The sequence below is a fragment of the Kogia breviceps genome, chromosome 3, assembly GCF_026419965.1.
Source record: "Kogia breviceps isolate mKogBre1 chromosome 3, mKogBre1 haplotype 1, whole genome shotgun sequence".
Taxonomy (NCBI): Eukaryota; Metazoa; Chordata; class Mammalia; order Artiodactyla; family Physeteridae; genus Kogia; species Kogia breviceps.
In genome coordinates, this window is record NC_081312.1 from 144,812,956 (window position 1) to 144,838,294 (window position 25,339).

Here is a 25,339-nt window from a genome sequence, read left to right on the forward strand (position 1 = left end):
GAAGTCTCCAATTTTGGTCTTCTCAAAGATTGTTTTAGGCATTCCTACTTTGCATTTCCATATACATTTTAGAATCACTGCAGGGCATTCAGAAATAAACATTTAGATATCCATATGGAAGAAAATGAACTTGATCACTGCAGGGCATTCAGAAATAAACATTTAAAAAATGATACTGTATCAATTAGATATCCATATGGAAGAAAATCAATTTGATTTCTACCTCACACCACACATAAAAATCAATTCCTGGAGGATTATAGTCTAAAAGTTAATGGTGAAATAACAAAGCTTTGAGAGACTAATACAAGAAAATATATTTATGTCTGTGGGGTGGGCAACATTTCTTAAAACATGACACAAAAGACACTGACAATGAAGAAAAAGATTGGTGGATTAGAATACTCTTCATGTGAAGAAACCACTGTGAGTAACTACAGAGTGGAAGGAGGTATTTGCAATGCATATAACCAACAAGAGACTTGTATCTGGAATATATAAAGAACTTTTGGGCTTCCCTGGTGGTACAGTGGTTGCGAATCTGCCTGCAAATGCAGGGGACATGGGTTTGAGCCCTGGTCCAGGAAGATCCCACATGCCGTGGAGCAGCTAAGCCCGTGTGCCACAACTACTGAGCCTGTGCTCTAGAGCCCGCGAGCCACAGCTACTGAGCCTGCGTGCACAACTGCTGAAGCCTGTGTGCACAACTGCTGAAGCCTGTGCACCTAGAGCCTGTGCTCCGCAACAAGAGAAGCCACTGCAATGAGAAGCCTGTGCACTGTAACGAAGAGTAGTCCCTGCTCGACGCAACTAGAGAAAGCCGGCGTGCAGCAACGAAGACCCAACGCAGCCAAAAATAATAAATAAATTAATTTTAAAAGACTTTTATGCAACAATAAGAAGTAGACCAGTATAAAAATGAAAAAAAATTTTAAAATATTAAACAAGAACTTCACAGAAGTTATACAAATGAGTCAACATATGAAGAGGTCTCAGTTCCATTAGTAGTTGGGAAACATAAATTAAAACCCCAGTGATAAATTACATCCCCCAAAAGAATGGTTAAAATCTGTGACAAGACGAAAGTGTTGCTGAGGGTGTGGAGTGGTGCGAGTGCTTAGACACTGTTTATGAGAGTATAAATCTGACAAAGCTTTGGAAAACTGCCATTATCTACTCAATTTGAACATAGCCTACCCTGTGACTCAGAAATTTCACTTCTAGGTGTATATACAATGGGTATGGGTGCCCTTGTCCTTCAAATGAAGGTTGTTTATTTGAATGTTGGTTGTTTGCAATTTAATGCACTTTTTTTTTTTTTTTTTTTTTTTTTTTTTTTTTGCGGTACGCGGGCCTCTCACCGTTGTGGCCTCTCCCGTTGCGGAGCACAGGCTCCGGACACGCAGGCTCAGCGGCCATGGCTCACGGGCCTAGCCGCTCTGCAGCATGTGGGATCTTCCCGGACCGGGGCACGAACCCGCGACCCCTGCATTGGCAGGCGGACTCTCAACCACTGCGCCACCAGAGAAGCCCAATGCACATTTTTTTGTAGAGACAATATTATAAATTGATTGGGTTTGTATACTGGTTCATAATCATTAGTACCCAACTCTAACAAAAATCTTTGTAAATGTATCTCAAACTCTTAGTGGAATAAAATATGTAGACTAACCTAGAAACTTAATCCTTGTTTCTAACACTATTTTTATGCAAGAAGGTAATCCTGTGTCGTATACATTTGAACCTACAATGGTAAGGGCAAGAAGGACCCACACCATAATACCAGGAATATCTCTCATCCCTTACCCCTTATGACTGTTTCTTTGTAGGTAGGGGGTACTTGTAAGTTGAGTTTATAGGTAGGTGAGTGCCTCTTTGTTCCAGTAAGAATTAACATGTACATTTTGGTGACATCTCAGGGCCCTTCCAACTCAGAATTCTCATATTCTGTCATGTTCAGAATTATGACTGGCACAGTAAAATAAAAGTTTTTGTATGGCATATTGTTTTCATTAAATTTAAGAGAGTGATGGTTTAAAAAGTAATTCAGAGATTATCTGAGGCCAATCCCCATTTTTTTTTAACAGATAAGTAAACAAGCCCAGAGAAGTGACGTAAACTTGCCATGTTACTCCCTCTTCATCATCATCAAAAAATAGTCACCATATGCAGTAGAGTGTCTGTTATACACATTAACTTATTTAATTGCCAAAACTACCCCTTTTACAGATAGCAAAACCAAGGTACAAAATTTAAGTAACTTGTATAGGTTTAAACCTCTCCACTATAGTTATTCTTTTAGCCTAATAGAACTGGCAACTGGACAGAAATTTTAACCTATATTGATATAGCACCTTTTCTGAGCCAGGCACTGGCAGAAAGATTTTTAGTGATGATTATTGAAAATAAAAGGGTTGTTTTGTCTAGAAAAATTAATTACAGTGTCTCTTTTCACATGCATTCTGTTTTTTCTTGGGATGAATGGAGAAAGGGGTATTTTTTCAAAATATTTTAAAAATAATGTAAATATCTTTTATACATTTAGAAAAAAATTCATTTAAATTGCAGATACATATTATTTTTAAAATAGTAAGAGATATATGGTCCTCGAATTTAAATTTCTCTCTTTTTTAAAACAGTATTGAGCTGAGAGAATTGGAGAAGAAATTAAAAGCAGCTTACATGAGTAAAGAAAGAGCAGCTCAGATTGCTGAAAAGGATGCTGTTAAATATGAACAAATGGTAATCATGTTTCTGGTCATTATGTTTTCCATATTTTTAGCTTCATTTAGAAAACCAAAAATAGACCAATTTTTGGAAAATTGTTACACTCTATAAAGAATTTTAGTGATGATTATTGTTAGATTTCTCAAATATTTTTATACTTTTCAGATCCTTAAGGTGTAAGAAATGATGGATATTGAGCTTTGTGTAATTTAATATTAGAACCTTTCAGAGACACGAGGAATTAGGTTGCTGCTTAGAATGAACAGCTATATTCAGTAACTCCCAGCATTCTTAATGGTCTCCAACTGATTATTCTTTGACAAACCAATACAAGTTGTTAGCATAATCAGTGTATTTTAGAATGTTACTAAATTTTTAATTTTAAAAATGTTTTAAAAGATAAACTATAAGTAGGAAACTTTTCTGTTTCATAAACAGCAATATTTTCTTCTCATGTTTTCCTCTATTTTTATCCTCTTTTCTTACTCCTGACCTACTGCGCATTACTGGTAATAGTTACTCTTGGGCAAAGGAGTTTCAGACACACGCAGCAGTAGTGTTACACAGTATAATATAAAATAGCGTTTATTAACACTTAAAAGCAGGGTGTACGTCATCACTTGAACTCTCGTTGTCACTCATAAAGGCTAGACATAGATGAAAAGGTCTGATTGCAATGTTACACAGTCTTTTAAGTTCCCTTCTCTCATTTCTCTATTACTTTGTAGAGCATTTTGATAGCAGAGTTCCCTCTCTCCTAGATCCCTTTCAAAGATGTTATATTGCTATTAAAGAGAAAGAGGTAAAGGGAAATAGTTTGGCTTTTAAAGTTGGCCAGAATATATTATATGTTAAAAGGAAAAAAAGCAAGTTGCAAAAAAAATTGGAGAATAATACATTTCACAGTACATTTTCATTTTTAAAAACTTGTACATGTATGTATGTGTATATCAGCACCTGTGTGTGCATGTATATACACACACATATATGTCCTGTATATCAACACACATGTTCACACACACATAGAATTAGAGGGGTGATATCAAAATACTTGACCAGTGCAGTGTTATACAGCCCTCAAGTAAGAACAGATGCTGGCCATAGTGAAATGTGTGTGTGCATGTGTGTTAGTATAGAAAAAGTCTGGAGGGTTGTATAGCATGCTGTTAACAATGATAAGCCTTTGGTGTGGCAGGTGGTAGGAGAGGGTAAGGAGACTTCACTTCATGAGTTGTATTCTACCCTTTAAAAAATAAAGTAGAACATAAACAATGTACTATTTGACCAGTAGATTGCAGTTTTAATTATCTTGATAATTGAGATTATTCGAGGCAGTTGTAGATATTTATTCTGGCTGTTGAAAGAATTGCTGTTATTTTCTAAATAAAATTGATCCACAAAAATTAAAGTCAAATACTCCTAGGACTTGACTAGGTGTCAGGATATTTAGGTGCTAGTTTTGGCTCTCTCTCTCAGCCTTAGTTTTCTTATCTGTGAAATGAGAACATTGTACTTCTATAAGTGTGTGATAATTTGTACATACATGTTTTTGTCATGTCATATTTTTTCTATAGAGCCTAGTACAACATGTGCTAAGAAAAGAGAAGGAAAGAAAGAATTTTGGTCAAGTCATATTAACAGTGTATATGTTAAAGGCATCAATTAGATCAGGAATGGCATTAGCATTCATATTTTAATCTGTTTCTTCTTTTATGTTTGATGCTGCTAACCATTCTAGCATTTGGGATGTGATCCTAATGGTAAAGGATAATTTTTTAAAGTGCCCTAATATATTTACTTTAAAACATTTTGTTAAATGATTTCAAAATGCTCAAAACAAGTAAGGAGTTTAACCCATTCAAGAAGTAGGATTGTGTCTAACTCAGAAGGAATGGTCTTGAATGAGTGAATTAAAACCTAAGAAAACAGGCACAGTGACATATGTGACCCTTTTATTAAATTAAAGTGATTACCAGGGGCCTTTAATAAATGAGAAAGAGGAGACTTCAAAGGCCAGTGGCAGGAAAGAAAATTTAGGCTGAGAGAAACTTAAGAGCTGCTCAGAGCTATTTAATAGCAGACCTGTATAAAAAAGGTAGTACCATCCTTACTCTAAATAGCAGCCAATACCCAGTGGAACTAAAATTTCTGAAAATTGCTTACATCAACTTTTAAATAGATGAAAAAGATGACTACTGCTTTGGCAGTTAACATAGTTGTTAACAAAGCACTTCTAATTTTACTTACTGTTTTTCAAATATGGAGTTTATTCTCCCTATTGCCCTGAGAGAGCTACTTGAAGGAATAGGAAAGCCTCTTTAGGGTTTGACTCATCATTCAAACCCTTTAGGTGACAGTGACTTACCTTTGCTTTTTACCTACACAGTTACATAATATTTTATATAACAGGCTTTATAGTATTCAGTTCCATCTGCTAAAAGTGTTCTATCCTATCGTGTTCAGATTTGAAAGTGGAAAGATGAATTTTGTTTTAATGACAGAAACGTGATGCCGAAATAGCCAAAACTATGATGGAAGAACACGAGAGATTAATAAAGGAAGAGAATGCTGCAGAGGAAAAACGAAACAAAGTAAAAGCACAGTACAGTCGTGACTTAGAGAAACAACTTGAAGAACAAGAAAAGAAGAAGCAGGAAGCTTATGAGCAACTGCTGAAAGAGAAACTCATGATTGATGAAATTGTTAGGAAAATCTATGAAGAAGATCAATTGTAAGTTTATCCCAACTTTCTTACATGCCTAAACATTTACATTAGATTTATCTCAGGCTTGTCATGAAGAGTAAATCACCTAAACAGTGCCTAATACATGGTAAGTCCAAGTAAATGTTATCACATAAACTGAGATCAAGTCTTCTCTCTCTTTTTTTTTTTTTTGTAAATAAATTTCTTTCTTTCTTTCTTTCTTTATGGCTGCATTGGGTCTTTGTTGCTGTGTGCCGGCTTCCTCTAGTTGCGGCAAGCCGGGGCTACTGTTTGTTGTGGTGCGCAGGATTTTCATTGCAGTGGCTTCTCTTGTTGCGGAGCACAGGCTCTAGGTGTGTGGGCTTTAGTAGTTGTGGCTCGCGGGCTCTAGAGTGCAGGCTCAGTAGTTGTGGCACATGGGTCTAGTTGCTCCGTGACATGTGTGATCTTCCTGGACCAGGGCTCGAACACTTGTCCCCCACATTGGCAGGCAGACTCTCAACCACTGTACCACCAGGGAAGCCCCCAAGTCTTACTTGTCTTTGTTAGCATGATAATTAATTGTCTGATAGTTAAGAAATACTTATTAAGTGACAATGGCTAAACTTTGTTTTTCTTAAGTAAGCCAATATCAAGGGAACTTGTTTTCTGTTCAGTTTCCCTGGTAGACAGCTAAAGTGTAGAGTGCTGTGAAACATATATAAACAGGTGGTGGCCTTTCTGAAGTGAGATGCATAAAACATCATAATAGGTTAGAGAATAGGCACAGTAGTAGTTTACTCAGAGAAAATTCATACCTGTCATTATATTTAGTGGCACACAGTAAACACTCAAAATGTTTGTTGCATGAAAGAATGAAAAAATTATAAATAGGGAAGCCATTTTTCTCCACATCATTATCAACTGAAGGAAATGATACTTTTATTTTTTTATTTTTTATTATTATTTCTGTTACTATACAACTGCATTCACTATTGCTTTTTAGGGAAAGACAACAAAAGTTAGAAAAAATGAATATAATTCGAAGGTATATAGAAGAGTTTAAGAAAGAGCAGGCTCTCTGGAGAACAAAGAAACATGAGGAAATGGAAGAAGAAAACAGAAAAATCATAGAGTTTGCCAAGATGCAGCAACAAAGAGAAGAAGATCGGATGGCAAAAATTCAAGAAAGTGAAGAAAAAAGGCTACAGCTTCAGAATATGGTATTAAAATAACCATTTCTTTAACACTGGAGAAATTCTGAAATATTGGTCATAGAATTTGATTTCTTTACATGTTTGTGTGTTTTTTTTTAATTTAATAGCTGACTCAGAGATTGGAGGAAATGCTGCGGCAACGTGAAGATTTAGAACAAGTGCAACAGGAATTATACCAGGAAGAACAAGCAGAAATACATAAGAAGAAACTAAAAGTAAGTTTTGGAAATTGAAGGAATGATTAACATAGAGAAGAGTATCATTTTGAGATGAAGCAGTAGAAAGATAATAGATTTAAACCTAACCATATTGATAATTACATTATATGTAAATGGTATAAACACTGCAGTTAAAAGAGATTTTCAGGCTGGATAAAAAAGCTAGACCCAGGCAGCAGTTCACAAAGTGCATCAAAAGCATGATGCAACTATATTATCTACAAAGGAACATAATTTAAATATGAAGACACATATGGTTTAAAAGCAAAAGAATGGAGAAAGATATACCATACCAACACCAACCAAGAGCATGTTAGAGTAGAAATCATGATGAATAGGCTAAATTCATCTAGAGGATGTAATAGCCCTAAAGGTGTATGAACCTAAGTAAAGCTTCAAAATACATGCAGCAAAACTGGAAAAACTGAAAGGAGAAATAATTATATTTGAATGTTTCAATACTCCTTCTCATTACTATATAAAATAAGTAGTCAGAAAGCCATGGAATATAGTGTTGAACAATAATATCAACAAATCAAGAAGATTTGTCAATTTTCTAATTCGGTGTTTTTTGTTCATATATTGTAGAATTTTAAGAGTTCTTTATGTATTCTAGGTACTAGTCCTTTGTCAGGTGTGTGGTTTACAAATATTTTCACTCAGTCTATAGCTTGTCTTTTCATCCTCTTAACAAAGTCATTTTCCAAGGAAATGTTTTCAATTTCTGTGAAGTCCAATTTATCAATTTCTGTTTTTATGGATCATGCTTTGGTATCAATTCTAGGAAGTCTTTGCCTGCATCCTGAAGAATTTCTCCTCCTTTTTCCTAAAAGGTTTCATTTTCAGTTAATTTTTGTTTATAAGGTATGAGACTTAGGTCAGGTTTCATTTTTGCATCTCTGTGTCCAGTTGTTTCACACTATTTGTTGAAAAGGTTTTCTCTCTTACATTGAATTGCTTTTGCACCTTTTTTTAAAACACAGTTGAGCATATTTGTGTGTATATTCCTGGGATCTCTATTTTGTCTGTTGATGTATGTGTCTATCCCTTCAGCAGTACCACACAGTTTTGATTACTGTAGCTATATAGTTGAAGTCTTCAAAATTGTTTTAGCTATTCTAATTCCTTTGCCTTTCCATATAAAGTTTAGAATAATCTTGTCTGTATCTACAAATAGTCATTGGGGAACTTGATAGGAATTATATTAAGTCTGAATATCAATTTGGGGAAAATTGACATATTCATTATATTGAGTCTTCCAGTCCATGAACACAGAATGACTTTCCATTTACAGTTGCCCCTTGAACAACACAGGTTTGAATTGTGTGAGTCCACTTATATTCAGGTATTTTTCAGTAGTAAATACTACTATTTATACAGTCCATGGTTGGTTGATTCCACAGATATAGAGCAACCATGGCTACAAAGAGCTGACTAAATTTTGTGGATTAACCCTGTGTTGTTCAAGAGTCAAGTCTATTTAGATCATCTTTGAATTTTTTCAATGTTTTATAGTTTTCAACTTACAAATCCTGTACATGTTTTGTTAGATTTACATCTAAGTATTTCGGTTTTTTGAGTGATTGTAAATGGAATTTGTTTTAATTTCATTGTCCACATACTCATTGCTAGTGAATTGAGTTTTTAAATGTTTATCTTGTGTCTCATGACCTTGCTGAATTCACTTAGTAGCTGTAGGAGTTGGTTTGTTTGTTTTTCCATACATAGTCATGTCCTCTGCAAACAGGGGCAGTTTTATTTCTTGCTTTCTTATCTATATACCTTTTATTTACTTTTTTTGCCTTACTGTACTGGCTAAAACTCAGCACTGACTAGCACTATGTTGAATAAAAGTGATGAGAGTAGACGTCACCTTTCTTTGTTATCTATCAGGGGAAAAGCATTCTGTTAATTGTAGTTTTTTTTGTAGATGCTCTTTATAAAGTTGAGGACTTTTTCTCCTATCACTGTTTTTCTGAAGATTTTTGTCATGAAGGGTGTTGAATTTTGTCAAATGCTTTTTCTACGTCTATTGATAATGACCATGTACTTTTTCTTCTTTAGCCTGGTTGATTGCATTGATTGATTCTGGGGGTTACTGAACAACCTTGCATCACTGGAATAAATCTCACTTGGTCATGGTGTATACTTCTTATAATATATGACTGGATTTTAGTTTTCTAATAATGTGTTAAGGATTTTTGCATCCATATTCATGAGGAATATTGGTTTTTAGTTTTCATTTTTTATACTGGTGTCAGGGTAATACTGTCTTCATAAAATGAATGAAGAAGTATTTCCTTCTATTTTCTAGAAGAGATTGTTTAGAATTGGTGTTAATTCTTTAAACATTTGGTAGAATTTTCCAATGAAACTATCTAGGCTAGGAGTTTTATTTTTTGAGAGTTTTAAAATATTAATTCAATATTTTATTGTATATTTATTTTAAAGTTTATTTTATATTGGAGTATAGTTGATTTATAATATTGTGTTACTTTCAGATGTACAGCAAAGTGATTAGTTATACATATATCCATTCTTTTTCCTGATTCTTTTACCATATAGGTTATTATAGAATATTGAGGAGAGTTCTCTATGCTATACAGTAGGTCCTTGTTGATTATCTATTTTATATATAGTGGTGTGTGCATGTTAATCCCAAACGCCTAATTTATCCCTCCCCCCCACCTTTCCCCTTTGGTAACCATAGACTTGTTTTCGAAGGCTGAGTCTGTTTTGTAAATAAGTTCATTTGTATTGTTTTTTAGATTCCACATGTAAGTGATATCATATGATATTTATCTTTCTCTGACTTACTTCATTTAGTATGATAATATCTAGGTCCATCCATGTTGCTGGAAATGGCATTATTTCATTCTTTTTTATGGCTGAGTAATATTCCATTGTATATATGTACCACATCTTCTTTATCCATTCCTCTGTTGATGGACATTTAGGTTGCTTCCATGTTTTGGCTACTGTAAATAGTGCTGCAGTGAACATTGAGCTGCATGTATCTTTTCGAATTATGATTTTCTCTGGATATATGCCCAGGAGTGGGATTGCTGAGTCAAATGGTAGTTCTATTTTTAGTTTTTTAGAGAACCTCCATACTGTTCTCTGTAGTGGTTGTACCAATTTACATTCCCACCAACAGTGTAGTAGGGTTCCCTTTTCTCCACACCCACTCTGGAATTTATTGTTGTAGACTTTTTGATGATGGCCCTTCTGACCGATGTGGTGTGATACCTCATTGTAGTTTTAGTGATATTGAGCATGTTTTTGTGTGCTTTTTGGCCATCTGTATGTCTTCTTTGGAGAAATGTCTCTTTAGATCTTCTGCCCATTTTTTGATTGGGTTGTTTGTTATTTTGATATTGAACTGTATGAGCTGTTTGTTTACTTTAGAGAGTAAGCCCTTGTCAGTTGCATTATTTCCAAATATATTCTCCCATTCTGTGGGTTGTCTTTTCATTTTGTTTATGGCTTCCTTTGCTGTTCAAAAGCTTTTAAGTTTCATTAGGTCTCATTTGTTTATTTTTTATTTTATTTCCATTACTCTAAGAGGTGGATCAAAAAAGATATTGCTATGATTTATGTCAAAGAGTGTTCTGCCTATGTTTTCCTTTTAAGAGTTTTATAGTATCTGGTCTTACATTTAGGTCTTTAATCCATGTTGAGTTTATTTTTGTGTATGGTATTAGAGAATGTTCTAATTTCATTCTTTTACATGTAGCTGTCCAATTTTCCCACCATCACTTATTGAAGAGACTGTCTTTTCTCCATTGTATATTCTTGCCTCCTTTGTCATAGATTAATTGACCATAGGTGCATGGGTTTATTTCTGGGCTTTCTATCCTATTCCATTGATCTATATTTCTGTTTTTGTGCAAGTACCATACTGGTTTTTTTAAAAAATTTGTTTGTTTGTTTATTTTTGGCTGCATTAGATCTTCATTGCTGCACATGAGCTTTCTCTAGTTGCGACGAGCAGGGGCTACTCTTCGTTGTGGTGAGTGGGCTTCTCACTGAGGTGGCTTCTCTAGTTGAAAAGCATGGGCTCTAGGCACGTGGGCTTCAGTAGCTGTGGCACGTGGGCTCAGTAGTGGTGGCACATGGGCTCTAGAGCACAGGCTAGTAGTTGTGGTGCACGGGCTTAGTTGCTCACGGCATGTGGGATCTTCCCAGACCAGGGCTCGAATCTGTGTCCCGTGCATTGGCAGGCAGATTCTTAACCACTGCGCCACCAGGGAAGCACTACCATACTGTTTTCATGACTGAGGCTTTATAGTATAATCTGATGTCAGGGAGCATTATTCTTCCAGCTCTGTTTTTCTTTCTCAGGATTGCTTTGGCTATTTGGGGTCTTTTGTATTTCCATACAAATTGTGAAATTTTTTGTTCTATGAAAATTGCCATTGGTAATTTGACAGGGGTTGCATTGAATCTGTACGTTGCCTTTGGTAGTATAATCATTTTAACAATATCAATTCTTCCAATCCAAGAGCATGGTATATCTGTCCATCTGTTTGTGTCATCTTTGATTTCTTTCATCAGTACCTTATACTCTTCAGAGTAAGGGTCTTTTGCCTCCTTAGGTGGGTTTATTCCTAGATATTTTATTCTTTTTGATGCAATGGTAAATGGAATAGTTTTCTTAATTTCTCTATCTGATCTTTCATTTTTATTGTATAGAAATGCAAGAGATTTCTGTGTGTTAACTTTGTATCCTGCAACTTTACTGAATTCATTGTTGAGCTCTAGTAGTTTTCTGCTAGCATCTTTAGGATTTTTTATGTATAGTATCATGTCATCTGCAAACAGTGACAGTTTTACTTCATCTTTTCCAATTTGGATTCCTTCTATTTCTTTTTCTTCTCTGATTGCATGTTAGGACTTCCAAAAATATGTTGAATTATAGTGATGAGAGTGCACATCCTTCCTGATCTTAGAGAAAATGCTTTCAGCTTTTCACCGTTGAGGATGTTTGCTGTGGGTTTGTCATATATGGTCTTTATTATGTTGAGGTATGTTCCCTCTATTCCCACTTTCTGAAGAGTTTTTATCATGAAAGGGTGTTGAATATTTTCAAAAGCTTTTTCTGCAACTATTGAGATGGTCATATGGTTTTTATTCTTCAATTTTTTAATGTGGTGTATCACACTGATTGATTTGCAGATATTGAAAAATCCTTGCATCTCTGGGATAAATCCCACTGGATCATGGTGTATGATCCTTTTAATGTATTGTTGGATTTAGCTTGCTAGTATTTTGTTGAGGATGTTTGCATCTGTGTTCATCAGAGATATTGGACTGTAATTTTCTTTTTTGTGGTATCTTTGTCTGGTTTTGGTATCAGGGTGATGGTGGCCTCATAGAATGAGTTTGGGAGTGTTTTCTTCCTCTGCAATTTTTGGAAGAGTTTCAGAAGGATAGGTGTTATCTCTTCTCTAAATGTTTGCTGGAATTCACCTGTGTTTGCTAGAGTTCTGGTCCTGGGCTTTTTGTTTGTTGGAAGATTTTTAATCACAGTTTCAATTTCAGTACTTGTGATAGGTCTGTTCGTTTTGGGTTGGCCAAAAGGTTCGTTTGGGTTTTTCCATGAAATGTTACAGGAAAACCTGAACAAACTTTTTGGCCAACCTGATATTTTTCTGTTTCTTCCTGGTTCAGTCTTGGAAAGTTGTACCTTTCTAAGAATTTGTCTGTTTTTTCTAGGTTGTCCATTCTATTGGTGTATAGTTGCTTGTAGTAGTCTCATGATCCTTTGTATTTCTTTGGTGTCCATTGTAACTTTTCTGTTATCATTTCTAATTTTATTGATTTGAGCCCACTCCCTTTTTTTCTTGATGAGTCTGGCTAAAGGTTTATCAATTTTATCTTTTCAAAGAACCAGCTTTTAGTTTCATTGACCTTTTCTATTGTTTCCTTCATCCCTGTTTCATTTATTTCTGTTCTGATGTTTATGATTTCTTTCCTTCTACTAACTTTGGGTGTTATCTGTTCTTCTTTCTCTAGTTGCTTTAGGTGTAATGGTAGGTGGTTTATTTGGGATTTTTCTTGTTTCCTGAAGTAAGATTGTGTTGCTGTTAACTTCCCTCTTAGAACTGCTTTTGCTGCATCCCATAGGTTTTGGACCATTGAGGTTTCATTTTCATTTGTTTCTAGGTATGTATTGATTTGCTCTTTGATTTCTTCAGTGATCCATCAGTTGTTCAGTAATACATAGTTTAGCCTCCATATGTTTGTGTTTGTTACAGTTTGTTTCTTGTAGTTGATTTTTTTTAATTTATAAATTTATAAATTTATTTTTGGCTGCATTGGGTCTTCATTGCTAAGCACGGGCTTTCTGTAGTTGTGGCAAACAGGTTACTATTTGATGTGGTACACAGGCTTCTCATTGTGGTGGCTTTTCTTTGTTGTGGAGCATGGGCTGTAGGTGTGCCAGCTTCAGTAGTTGTCGCACGCGGGCTCAGTATTTGTGGCACATGGGCTTAGTTGCTCCACGGCATGTGGGATCTTCCCAGACCAGGGCTCTAACCCATGTCCCCTGCATTGTCAGCTGTATTCTTAACCACTGTGCCACCAGGGAAGTCCTTGTAGTTGATTTCTAATCTGATAGCATTGTGGTCAGAAAAGATGCTTGATATGATTTCAATTTAGTTAAATTGACTGAGGCTTCGTTTGTGGCTTAGCTTGTAATCTATCCTGGAGAACGTTCCATGTACACTTGTCCTTCCTCTGAATGCCAGACCCTCAGGCTGGGGAGCCTGACGTGGGGCTCAGAACTCTCACTCCCGTGGGAGAACCTCTGCGATATAATTATTTTCCAGTTTGCATGTCACCCACCTGGCAGGTATGGGATTTGATTATATCATGAAAGCACTCTTCGTACCGTCTAGTTGTGGCTACTTCTTTGTCTTTGGATATAGAACATCTTATATGGTAAGTTCCAGTCTTTTTTGTCAATGGTTGTTCAGCAGTTAGATGTAGTTTTGGTATTTTCATGAGAGGAGGTGAGCTCAAGTCCTACTACCCCACCATCTTGTTTCATCCCCTCAATATTCTTATTAGTTACTGAACAGAGTTATTCAAATTATCCTATTTCATATTTGGTGAGTTTTGGTGACTTGTGTTTTTCAAAGAAGTGATCCATATTGTCAAACTTAGGTGTGTAGAATAGTTTGTACTATTATCCTTTTAATGTCTGCAGAGTCTCTAGTGTTTCATTTCTGGTATTGATAGTTTGTTTCTTCATTTATTTGGTCACTCTTACATTAGGATTTAATTTTATCTGATTTTTCTTTAAATTTCAACTTTCTTGAGATATAATTGCCACATAAAATTGTAAGATATTTAAAGTGTACACTGTGGTGATTTGATAAACATTTACATTGTAAAAAGATTCCCCCATCTAGTTAATTACACATCTATCACTTAACAGATTTGGTTTTGTTTTTTTTTTTTGCGGTATGTGGGCCTCTCACTGCTGTGGCCTCTCCCGTTGCGGAGCACAGGCTCCAGACGCGCAGGCTCAGTGGCCGTGGCTCACAGGCCCAGCCACTCCATGGCATGTGGTATCCTCCCGGACCGGGGCACGAACCCACGTCCCCTGCATCAGCAGGCGGACTCTCAACCACTGCGCCATTAGGGAAGCCCCAAATTTGTTTTTTTATGTGTGAGAATATTTTAAGTTCTACTCTCTTTATACAATAAACTGTTATCAACTATAGTCACCATGTTTTACATTAGATCCTCAGACCTTATTTGTTTTAGAGCCAGAAATTTGTACCATTTTACCAATCTCTTCCTATTTCCCCCCACCTGCCAGCCTCTGGCAACCACTTTTCAACTTTCTGTTTCAATGAGTTTGACATTTTTTTTTCTTTTTCGATTCCACACATGTGTTACCATGCAATATTTGTCTTTGTCCAGCTCATTTCACTTAGCATAAAGCCCTCAGGGTCCATCCATGTTGTCAAAAATAGCAGGATTTCATTCTTTTTTATGGCTGAATAATATTTCATTTTATATAGATGTACCAAATTTTTTTATCCATTCATATGTTGATGGACAATTAGGTTGTTTCCATATTTTTGCTATTGTGAGTGATACTGCAATGAACACAGGAGTGCATATACCTTAAGATCCTGTTTTCATTTCCTTTGGATATATACCTGGAAGTGGGATTGCTGGATCACATGATAGTTCTATCTTTAATTTTTTGAGGAACCTCTATACTGGCTACCAATTTACATTTCCACCCACAGTGATAAGGATTCCTTTTTTTCCACATACGCACCCAACTCTTATTATCTCTCGGGTTTTTTTTTTTTTTTTTTTTTGATGATAGCCATTCTAACAGGTATCTCATTGTGATCTTGATTTGCATTTCCCTGATGTTTAGTGATGTTCAGTAACTTTTCATGTACCTGTTGGCCATTTGTATATCTTCTTTGGAAAAAAAATCTGTTCAGATACTCTGCCCATTTAAAAAAATTTTTTTTTCTTTTCTATTAAATTTTATGTCTTCTTTATGTATTTTGGACATTAACTCCTATCAGATACAGGATTTGCAAATGTTGTGTTGCCTTTTCATTTTGTTGATGATTTCTTTGGCTGTGCAGAAGCTTTTTAGTTTGATGTAATCCCACTTGTTTATTTGGCTTTTGGTGTCAAATACAAAAAATTATTGCCAAGACTGATATAGAGAAACTTACCCCCTGCGTTTTCTTCTAGGAGATTCATGTTTTCAATTTCATTGATATTTTAAAGAGAGCCAGCCTTTTGCCTAATTGATATTGTCTATTGGTTTTCTATTTTCAATTCCATTGATATCTGCTCTTCATTTACTTCCTTCTGCTTCCTTTTTATGGGTTCCTGAGGTATAGTAGCTTAGATTATTATTATTTTTTAAATTCTTTTTCAGACTCTTTTTCCTTATAGGTTATTACAAGATATTGAGAATAGTTCCCTGTGCTATACAGTAGGTCCTTGTTGCTTAAGATGTAGTTTTTTTGTTTGTTTGTTTTGTTTTTAGCTTAGATTATTGATTTGAGACATTTCCTACATGCATGCCCTTAATGCTATAAATGCATTTTACTAAATGTATGCATTTGGTGCTATAAATTTCCCTCAAAACTGTTTCAGTTGCATCTTGCAAGTTTTGATGTCTTATTTTCATTTTCATTAACTCTGATGTATTTATTTTCTTGAGACTTCCTCTTTAACCAATGGATTTCTTAAAAGTGTGTTACTTAGTGCCCAAATGTCCAGAAATTTTTGTGTTTTTTAAAAATTATTGATTTCTAGTTTGATTCTATTGTGATCAGAGAACACACTCAATATGATTTTATTTCCTTTAAATTTATTCTGTGAATATTTGAAAAGAATATGTATTCTGCTATTTTGGGTGAAATGTTCTATAAATGTCAATTAGATCCTACTGATTGATAGTTTTGTTGAGTTCTTCTATATCCTTGCTGATTTTCTGTCTAGTTGTTGCATCAGTTGTGGAGAGAGGATTGCTGATGACTCTAACCATATATTTGTGGATTTGTGTGTTCCTCCTTAAAGTGTTGTATTTTTTTTAAGTTGAGGTAAAAGTCATGTAACATAAAATTGACTACTTTAACTGTTTTACAGCAGCATTTAGTACATTCACAATATTGTGCAACCATCATCTCTGTCTAGTTCCAAAACATTTTCATCACCCCAAAAGGATACCTGCATTAAGCAGTCACTGCCGTTTCTGTGCTCTCCTAGACCCTGGCAACTACTAATCTGCTTTCTGTCTTTATGAATTTGGCTATTCTGGGTATATCATATAAGTGGGATCAAACAATATGTGATCTTTTGTGTTGGGATATTTTTCCCTTAGAATAATATTTTGGAGGTTTAACCATTTTGTAGCAGGTATCAGTATTTCATTCCTTTCTTTCTGGCTGAATAATAGTCCATTGCATGGATATGTGACATTTTTTTATCCACTCGATAGTTTATGGATATTTGGTTTGTTTACACCTTTTTTTGACTGTTGTGAATGTTACTGCTATGAACATTTGTGTACAAGTTTTTGTTTGAATATCTTTTTCAAATTCTTTTGGGTAAATACCTAGCAGTGGTATTGCTGGGTCATATGGTAATTCTGTGTTTAATTTTTTGAGGAAGTGCCCAGCTGTTTTCCACAAAGCCTGCGCCATTGTACATTACTACTACCAATGCAGGAGGGTTCCAATTTCTTCACATCCTTGCCAACACTTGTTATATTCTATCATGCTATAACACAAAAAAGCTGAAACTAAAAAATTTCTAGAATAAAACATAAAAGAAGGTTGTTATTAAACTTGAGAATGGAAAAAACTTTTTTAGAAGGATAAAAATATCATGAGCCATAAAAAATGTTTATAAACTGGCTACATTGAAATTAATAATTTCCAGACTTCCCTGGTGGTGCAGTGGTTAAGAATATGCCTGCCAAGGCAGGGGACATGGGCTCGATCCCTGGTCTGGGAAGATCCCACATGCCACGGAGCAGCTAAGCCTGTGCGCCACAACTGCTGAGCCTGCGTGCCTACAGCCCGTGAGCCACAACTACTGAAGCCTGCATGCCTAGAGCCCATGCTCTGCAACAAGAGAAGCCACCGCAGTGAGAAGTCCGTGCACTGCTAAGAGTAGCCCTGCTCGCTGCAACTAGAGAAAACCCACGTGCAGCAACGAAGACCAAATGCAGCCAAAAAATAAATAAATATTTTTTTAAAATTAATAATTTCTTGACATTGTTAGGAAAATGAAAATGCAAGCCACAGTTTGGGAGAAAATATTTGCTATATGTATATCTTACAAATAACCTTTATCCAGAATATATAAAGAACACTCATAACTTGATGAGAGAATATAAAAAACCCATTAAAAAATTAATTATTTAGTTTTGGCTGCATTGGGTCTTCGTTGCTGTGCGCAGGCTTTCTTTTTAGTTGCGGCGAGCAGGGGCCACTCTTCGTTGCAGTGCGTGGGCCTCTCACTGTGGTGGCTTCTCTTGTTGCAGAGCACAGGCTCCAGGTGCGCGGGCTTTGGTAGTTGTGGCTCACAGGCTCCACAGTGCAGGCTCAGCAGTTGTGGCTCATGGGCTCAGCTGCTCCGTGGCATGTGGGATCTTCTTGGACCAGAGCTCGAACCTGTGTCCCCTGCATCGGCAGGAGGATTCCCAACCACTGCACCACCAGGGAAGCCCCCCAGTTTTTTTAAATGAGCCAAAAGTTTGAACACTTTGTTTGTTCTGGCCACACTGCATGGCTTGCAGGATCTTAGTTCCTTGACCAGGGATTGAACCCATGCCCTCAGCAGTGACAGTGTGGAGTCTTAACCACTGGACCACCAGGGAATTCCCAAAAGTTTGAACAGTTTGTAAAACCAGATAGATGAATAGCCAAGTACACAATAAATTATAGCTATTAGTACTATTATTTGTAATATTATCAGCTATATAAAAATGGAACATTATTTTAGATACTATTTCATTAACAAGGAGGAAATAGATACCATGTAAAATATCGAAACTTATTTCATGTAAATCCTTAATTAACTGCATGTAAGAATATAAAATGTGTCCAGTTTTTTTAAAAAAACATCTTAATGTAATCCACTTATAGATACTGAATGTCAAATAACCCCAAAAGCATTAAGAATAAAATGATGGAAGAAGGCATAACAGGCATATATGACCAAATGGGAAGCAGGTAGGCAGGGATATCACTAGGTAAGTGGAACATCAAATGAATCCCAGATGCCACAGATAAAAGCTATAATCACCAAGGGAGGTATAACAGAATGAACATTTAATCTTCCATGTAACGTTGTATCGAAGTACGTAACTTTAAAAGCTGTTAGATCGCCAAAGAAAATTTACTGGAATAATACAAGGGGAAAGGGTGTTTAAACATCACAAGAAATTAATAACAAATATTTTAAACCACTAACTGAAAATCTAAAAACTTTCTTTTCAGTTATTATTGGTTGAAGAGGATATTTGCAGAAAATTCAGAGGATAAGATTATGACCTATCAAAATCTATCAGGCAATTAATTATTAAATGAGAAATATTAGAAAAAACTGTGTAGGCAACCAACTCAATAACTGAGAAAACAATATAAATTCAAGTATGAGGCAAGAATATGGAAGGAAATAATAAAGATACAAGTAGAAATAAACCAAAAATCAGGAGAGCACATTAGCATTTATTAATCCAGTTGCTTAATATTGGGTGGAAAAAGATTTTACTCTGGAAAAACGTAATAAAAAAGAAAAAAAAGGTGAAAACAAAATTTGAAGGGATAAAGGGTCTATAAGGAGAGTAGATTAGAAAAATAGTGAAAAGTTATTCAATTATCTACTAATAAAATGAAAATCTCAATGGCACAATTTTCTGCATTAAAAATACAGTGATTTCCAAAAATGTAGAAAAACTAGACAAAATAAGATTATTAAGGATATTTCCTCTATCACAAGACTTTTGTGCCCTGCCTCACATCTTCTCAGTCTCATCTCTGATTTCAGTGACAGCTGTGGGGAACAGTTATGAGGGCTCAGATGGACTCTGTGTTGACGGCTTCCTAAAATGTAGGGGTGTGTGGGGGGCATGGAGGTAACATCCTCTGGGGCATCCCTCAACCAACAGTGGACAGAAATTGAGGGATAAATTCTTCTCTGCCTGGAGGCCTTTGGGAAGGTCCTAAAAGGTGCTCCATGCATTCCTCACAAGGTCCTGGCAGGAGTAAGCCTTAGTTGTCTGAGGCAGTAACCAGCTCAGTGATGTACCCTTGTGTTGGCTTTTCTTCCTTCCTTGTTTTACTCTGTCCCTCACCACTGAGATTCCCTCCCCGGTAAAATATCTCTATATAAGTCCTTGTTTAAGGCTCTGCTTTCAGAGGAGAACCCAGACTAAGACATCTCTAAAAAGTTTCCAGCCTCAGAGTAATTTTACAGCAAATTACTTCAAACCTTCAGTGAACAGCTATTCCTCAAACCACATAATGGGTTTTAGAACACAGAAAACGATGGAAAATTATACAGTTCATATTATATTAACTACATAATCCTGATCCAGACACATCAGAGTACATGAATACTTTTCTGGTTGAAAAAACATAATAAATGGTGTGTTGTTTTGCCAAACTCTTCCCTGTTCTTTAGCCAGATGTCTTCACCATTGGATTAAACTAAAATTTGTATGGGAGATGGTTGCCAGGCAATGTCAACAGTTCATTTAGTTCAATATGTACTGAATTTCTCTGTGCAAAGTATTATGATAAGCTCTGGAGGAATTCAAAGCTAACTGACACAGCATCTCTGCCTTCAGTGAGCCTTTGACTTCTATGAAATATATGGCAAATAAACACAAACTATATATTATAAAATCACTATGTGCCCAGCATCCCAAAGGAATGTAAGATATGCCTCTATGAATTTATTTTTAGTGAGGAGATAAGGCATGTATATATGGGATAAAATTAAATGATGAAACATTAAATGGTATAAGAGCACACAGAGAGGAAAGTTTGAGTTAGAGTGATTAGAGACTATGGAAGAGAGGTAGGATTTGAAAAGAGGATTAGATAGGGATAAATGAAGAAAAAGAGGCTGAATGATCAATATAATGAACAAAGTTGCTGTAACTCATACTGCAGATTGGCTCACTTAAAACCCACTCCTACTCCTACCACATCCTACCCCGTTTTATATTCATTTGTCTTTATTATAAAGACTATAAAGTTAAAACTATATTTCTCTTCTTTTAGCTAGAATTCTTCATATGAACTATGTTACCTCCAACAGTCATCACCCCCACTTCAAGGTGTGAAGATGGAAGTGAGCAAAATGAGATAGCAGTCAAAGTTACCATGGGCCAAGTTACCATAATAGGACTTGAGCAGTGGGAGGGCAGCTTGGTTCCCTGGCCTTCCTGGAAGTTCTGTATGCCACCTGATGGCCTATAGTAAATCCCTTGTAGTTTGTGTTATCTGTAGGTAAGAACCTTGGCCATCTGGGTGTTGTTAAGGCAATATCTTGAATGCTTTGAAGATTCTGGCCTACCTAGAGCTTTTATTAGAATTGAGCAAAGTTGGTTAGATTAGCAAATGATTTAAAATTTACATTGGTCCTAATTGAATAGATAGATGATAAAGCAAAAATGGGTGATGACTGTAAAATTCTTTGTATTTTTTGAAATCTTTCATAATAAAATGTTGGGGAAATTAAACCTTATAGGAAAGGACTTTAACTGCTTCAAGTAAATTTGAATTTCCCTGAAATACTTCTGATTGTCATTGCTAGATTATTCTGAAAAATATTTATCAATGATTTGAATGCAACTTTCTAGAATGATTCATAGTTAGTACAAATTATACAGATGACAGATTTAATAAACTGAGGTATGCAAAAATTTTTTAATCAGCTCTTTTCAAAGTTAATGCATTAATTTTGACTACAGAAACAAGGTGGTAAATATATATTAATTAAAATTTAAAATAAGTAATAGGCAATCCAAGGGTAACATGTACTTTGTGTAACTATTAGTTTTTAAAGGATGGGGCAAAGTGTTACCTTGAAAAGCCTTAACTTTTCAGTTTTATTTCATATTGTAACACTAAGCTTAATCAAACTCTGTCCTACCTTATCTTTTATAAATCTGCTGTAAAGAAATAGTTACTGAATTAAGTTTTATATGTATTGTGATTTAGGAAGAAGCAGAAAAGAAATCAAGAAAGCAAAAGGAGTTGAAACAAAATTTTATGGAACAAATGGCCTTGAAGGAACTAGTACTTCAGGCTGCAAAAGAGGAAGAGGAGATCTTTAGAAAAGCTATGCTGGTGAAATATGCTGAGGATGATCGAATAGAATTAATGAATGCTCAGAAGCAAAGAATGAAGCAACTAGAACACAAGAGGGCTGTGGAAAAACTTATTGAAGAGCGTCGCAACCAGTTCCTTGCAGAGAAAGTAAGGAAAAGTATTTTGGGTTTTTTTTTGGTAATTATCATTGAATAGCAACCAGTTAATTTATTTATCCACTAAACATTTAACTGAGAACCGTTTATGTGCCAGATGTTAGATATCCATTTACTAATCATGATATATAAATTTTCTGACCACTTGTTAATCAATGAATCTAGAAAATATATATTGATGCTTTCTATGTATTAGACATTGGTTGGTATTGAGAACACAAAGATAAATATGACTAAGTCCATACCATCTATAAGTTTTTGGTGTTGGTTAAGAAAAATACATTGAAAACAATGATTATAAAGATATATCAAGTGCATGTGATGATAATTATACAGACATGGACATCTTGGTATGGCAGAGAGGAGACAGATCATGAATGCCCTGGCTGCTATTTTAATGATGGACTTTATCCAGGGAGACCCACTGAAGAATTAAGAAAGCTACATGATAAGATTTGCACTTGGAAAGATGACTCAGGTAGCAGTGTTGAGGACAGATGTGAGGGAAGTAAGACCAGAGACAGGAAGATCAGTAAGGAAGTTATTATAGTTATCCCAGTGATAGGTGATGAAAACCCATGTGAACAGAGAAGGGATCCACCTGTGAGATGTTAGGAAGGTAGAGTTGATGGGGCTTGGTGACCAATTAGTTCTGAAGAGTTGAGAGAAGAATTAGGCTACTACTAATAAATAATGCTATTATGTACTTCCATCTTCAGTGAGTGGTGATGTGCTACAGAAAGAGTATGTACAAAGAAAAACAGATTTTGAGGGAGTATATAATTCCATTTTGTCCACATTGATTTTGAGGCCCAGGGGAAGATTTCTTAGTTGGAAACGTGGATTTAAGAATTGGTGAGGAAACTAGGACACATTGATTTGTCTATTTGTATTTCATCCGTAAAACTGAAATAATACTTTAAGAACCAAATAAGAAAATGTGTAAGTGTTTTGAAAAGATAAAGAGCTCTAAATCTGAAAAGTACAGATTAGGCATATGGCAAATATTTTTAAGTAGTAATAGAAGTGGTAGTAATAATAACTAACATTTACTGAGCATTTTCATATGTCATTCATTATTCTATACTCATTACAAGCAAAGTAATAACTTTTAACTTTCAACCCTGTGAATTAGGTACTATTACTACCCCCATTTTAAAGATGTGGAAACTGAGGCATAGAGATTATATGTATTGCCCAAGGTTTTCACAGCTAGTAAGTGGCAGAGCTGGGATTATTAAATTAATATGATAATGCTGATCTTTCCTGCATGGGTAGACAAAAAGAAATCTCAAGATATTCTTATAATCAACAGATACTGATCTGCTAGGCATTCTGCTGAGTGTTGGTAAGGGAACCATAACAAATAAAAGCTCATTCTGGTAGCTTCTAATCTAGCAAAAGAAAATAAGGTCTAGATACCCAAAAGACTCGACTATATATAGCACTATATTAAGAATATATTTCTTAAATGTACAATGTAAACTTTTGTAGAATGTGGAAGTGTGGGATTTACTAGTGTGGAATACCTTTATGACAGAACTATGTGGATTTATCTGGAAATACATACAAAATGAATAAAAGACGACAGAGGAAGGCTATTCCAAGTTGGCAGCATATGGAATTATCAAATGGAGAAACCTGAATAATAGGCAGAGGAGTTTGGTGATGATACAGTAGAAACTGGTTATCATATGGTCTTTAACAAGAGGAGAAAGTAGTAACTTAAGAGTGAAGAGATGAGGACCTGGAATAGGTTAACAGAGCAGTGGAAGGAGAGAGAAAGGGGAGAGTTTAATATTTTTAAAGGAAGAATAGATGAGACTTGTATGATTTTTTTGGACCATATAAGGTAGAGTGGAGGAAGGAGTCAAAATAACTCTCAAAGTTTCAAACATGAGAAACTCAAGGAATACAAGTTGCTGTTATGTTTTGAATTGGAGCAAAAAGATATAATGACTTCATTTTTAGTCATACTGAGTTTGAAATAGAAACGCAAGTTGAAAAATCCTGAAGGCAGTTGAACAGAAGAAGAAAACTTAGGTCAAGTATTCTTAGACAAGCATTTCTGTCATTAAGTAGCACAGAGAGTTTCAAACTAAGATGATTCTTCTAAATAATATATTATAATGTGAAACAATCAGAGGGCCAGTGACCGAGACTTGGAGAACATTTTAGTTAGGAGGTGGAAGTAGTAGAAAAAATTGCCAAGACCAAGAAATAGAAAGATAAAAGAATCTGGAAGTCACAGAAAACCAAGAGAGATCAGCTCTTTTGCCTGCTGCAATGACGTGTTGGGAGACTTGGGGTTCAATTTTTGGCTTTCCTCTATACTTAGTCAACTCATGGTGTGGTTCTTTTTTAAAAAAAAAAAATTATTTATTTTGTCTGCGTCAGGTCTTTTTTTTGTGTGTGGTATGCAGGCCTCTCACTGTTGTGGCCTCTCCTGTCACGGAGCACAGGCTCCGGACGCACAGGCCCAGTGGCCATGGCTCACGGGCCCAGCCGCTCTGTGGCATGCGGGATCCTCCTGGACCGGGGCACGAACCCGTATCCCCTGCATCAGCAGGCAGACTCCCAACCACTGCACCACCAGGGAAGCCCTGCGTCAGGTCTTAATTGTAGCACGTGGGATCTTTCGTTGTGGCGTGCAGGCTCTTCGTTGTGGCACCTGGGCTTCTCTCTAGTTGTGGAGTGCAGGCTTCTCTCTAGTTGTGGCCCACGGGCTTAGTTGCACTGCAGCATGTGGGATCTTAGTTCCCTGACCAAGGATTGAACCCATGTCCCCTGCATTGGAAGGCGGATTCTTTTCCCCTTATGCCATAGTTCTTTTGTCATATTTCCAGATGCCTAAAGTACACAGTTGGAAATCTTGTGGGTGCCTTAGAATTTAGGTTTCCAAAAGTGAATGTAACAGACAAACCTTCTCCAATTTCTGTAGCCTGAATCTTGGTAAATGACAGGCTTGGGTGACTGAGTGAATATGCTATCACCTTGGAATCATTCCTGGACTCTTCCCATTTCTTACCTAATAATTTTTAGTCAGCCATCAAATCCTATTGATTCCACCTCTTAAATTCAGTTTCTCTTCTTCATAACTTAATTTAGACATTCAGTATTATTCTGTGGACCACTGAAATTGACTTATAATTGGTCTCCTTGTGGCATCTGCTACCAGTTAGCAAGGTATAAAAAAATATCTCATTATGTCCTCCTCCTGCTTAACTTAAGTGGATTCCTACTGGCTAAAACTTCAATTTTGTAGCTTTGATATAACCAACCATGATCTACTGTAACCTTTAAGGGTGATAATTACCTATGAAGCACCTAGCATTTTGCCTGGTCAGAGCAAAGTGATCAAGGAGACTGAAAATTAAAAGCCTTTTGAAATTGACCAGAAAGCTTTGAATACTTCTTGTCTAGAAAGAGGTAGAACCAGTAACTGTGACTGTCCTATCTGATGGCTTACAAAGCTAATCTGAAAGCTATT

The 25,339-nt window shown here is 35.8% G+C and overlaps 1 protein-coding gene across 4 annotated transcripts in view; it reads left to right on the forward strand.

Annotated features, from left to right (window-relative positions):
- Positions 1-25,339, forward strand: part of MNS1 (meiosis specific nuclear structural 1) — a 93,047-nt gene that overhangs the window by 56,056 nt on the left and 11,652 nt on the right. For all 4 annotated transcript variants that reach the window (XM_067029790.1, XM_067029791.1, XM_059056267.2 and 1 more), the window contains 5 exons: positions 2,640-2,742; positions 5,229-5,458; positions 6,417-6,633; positions 6,735-6,842; positions 21,584-21,841. In XM_067029790.1, coding sequence (XP_066885891.1) covers positions 2,640-2,742; positions 5,229-5,458; positions 6,417-6,633; positions 6,735-6,842; positions 21,584-21,841 — 916 coding nt within the window. The remainder of the gene's footprint in view (positions 1-2,639; positions 2,743-5,228; positions 5,459-6,416; positions 6,634-6,734; positions 6,843-21,583; positions 21,842-25,339) is intronic.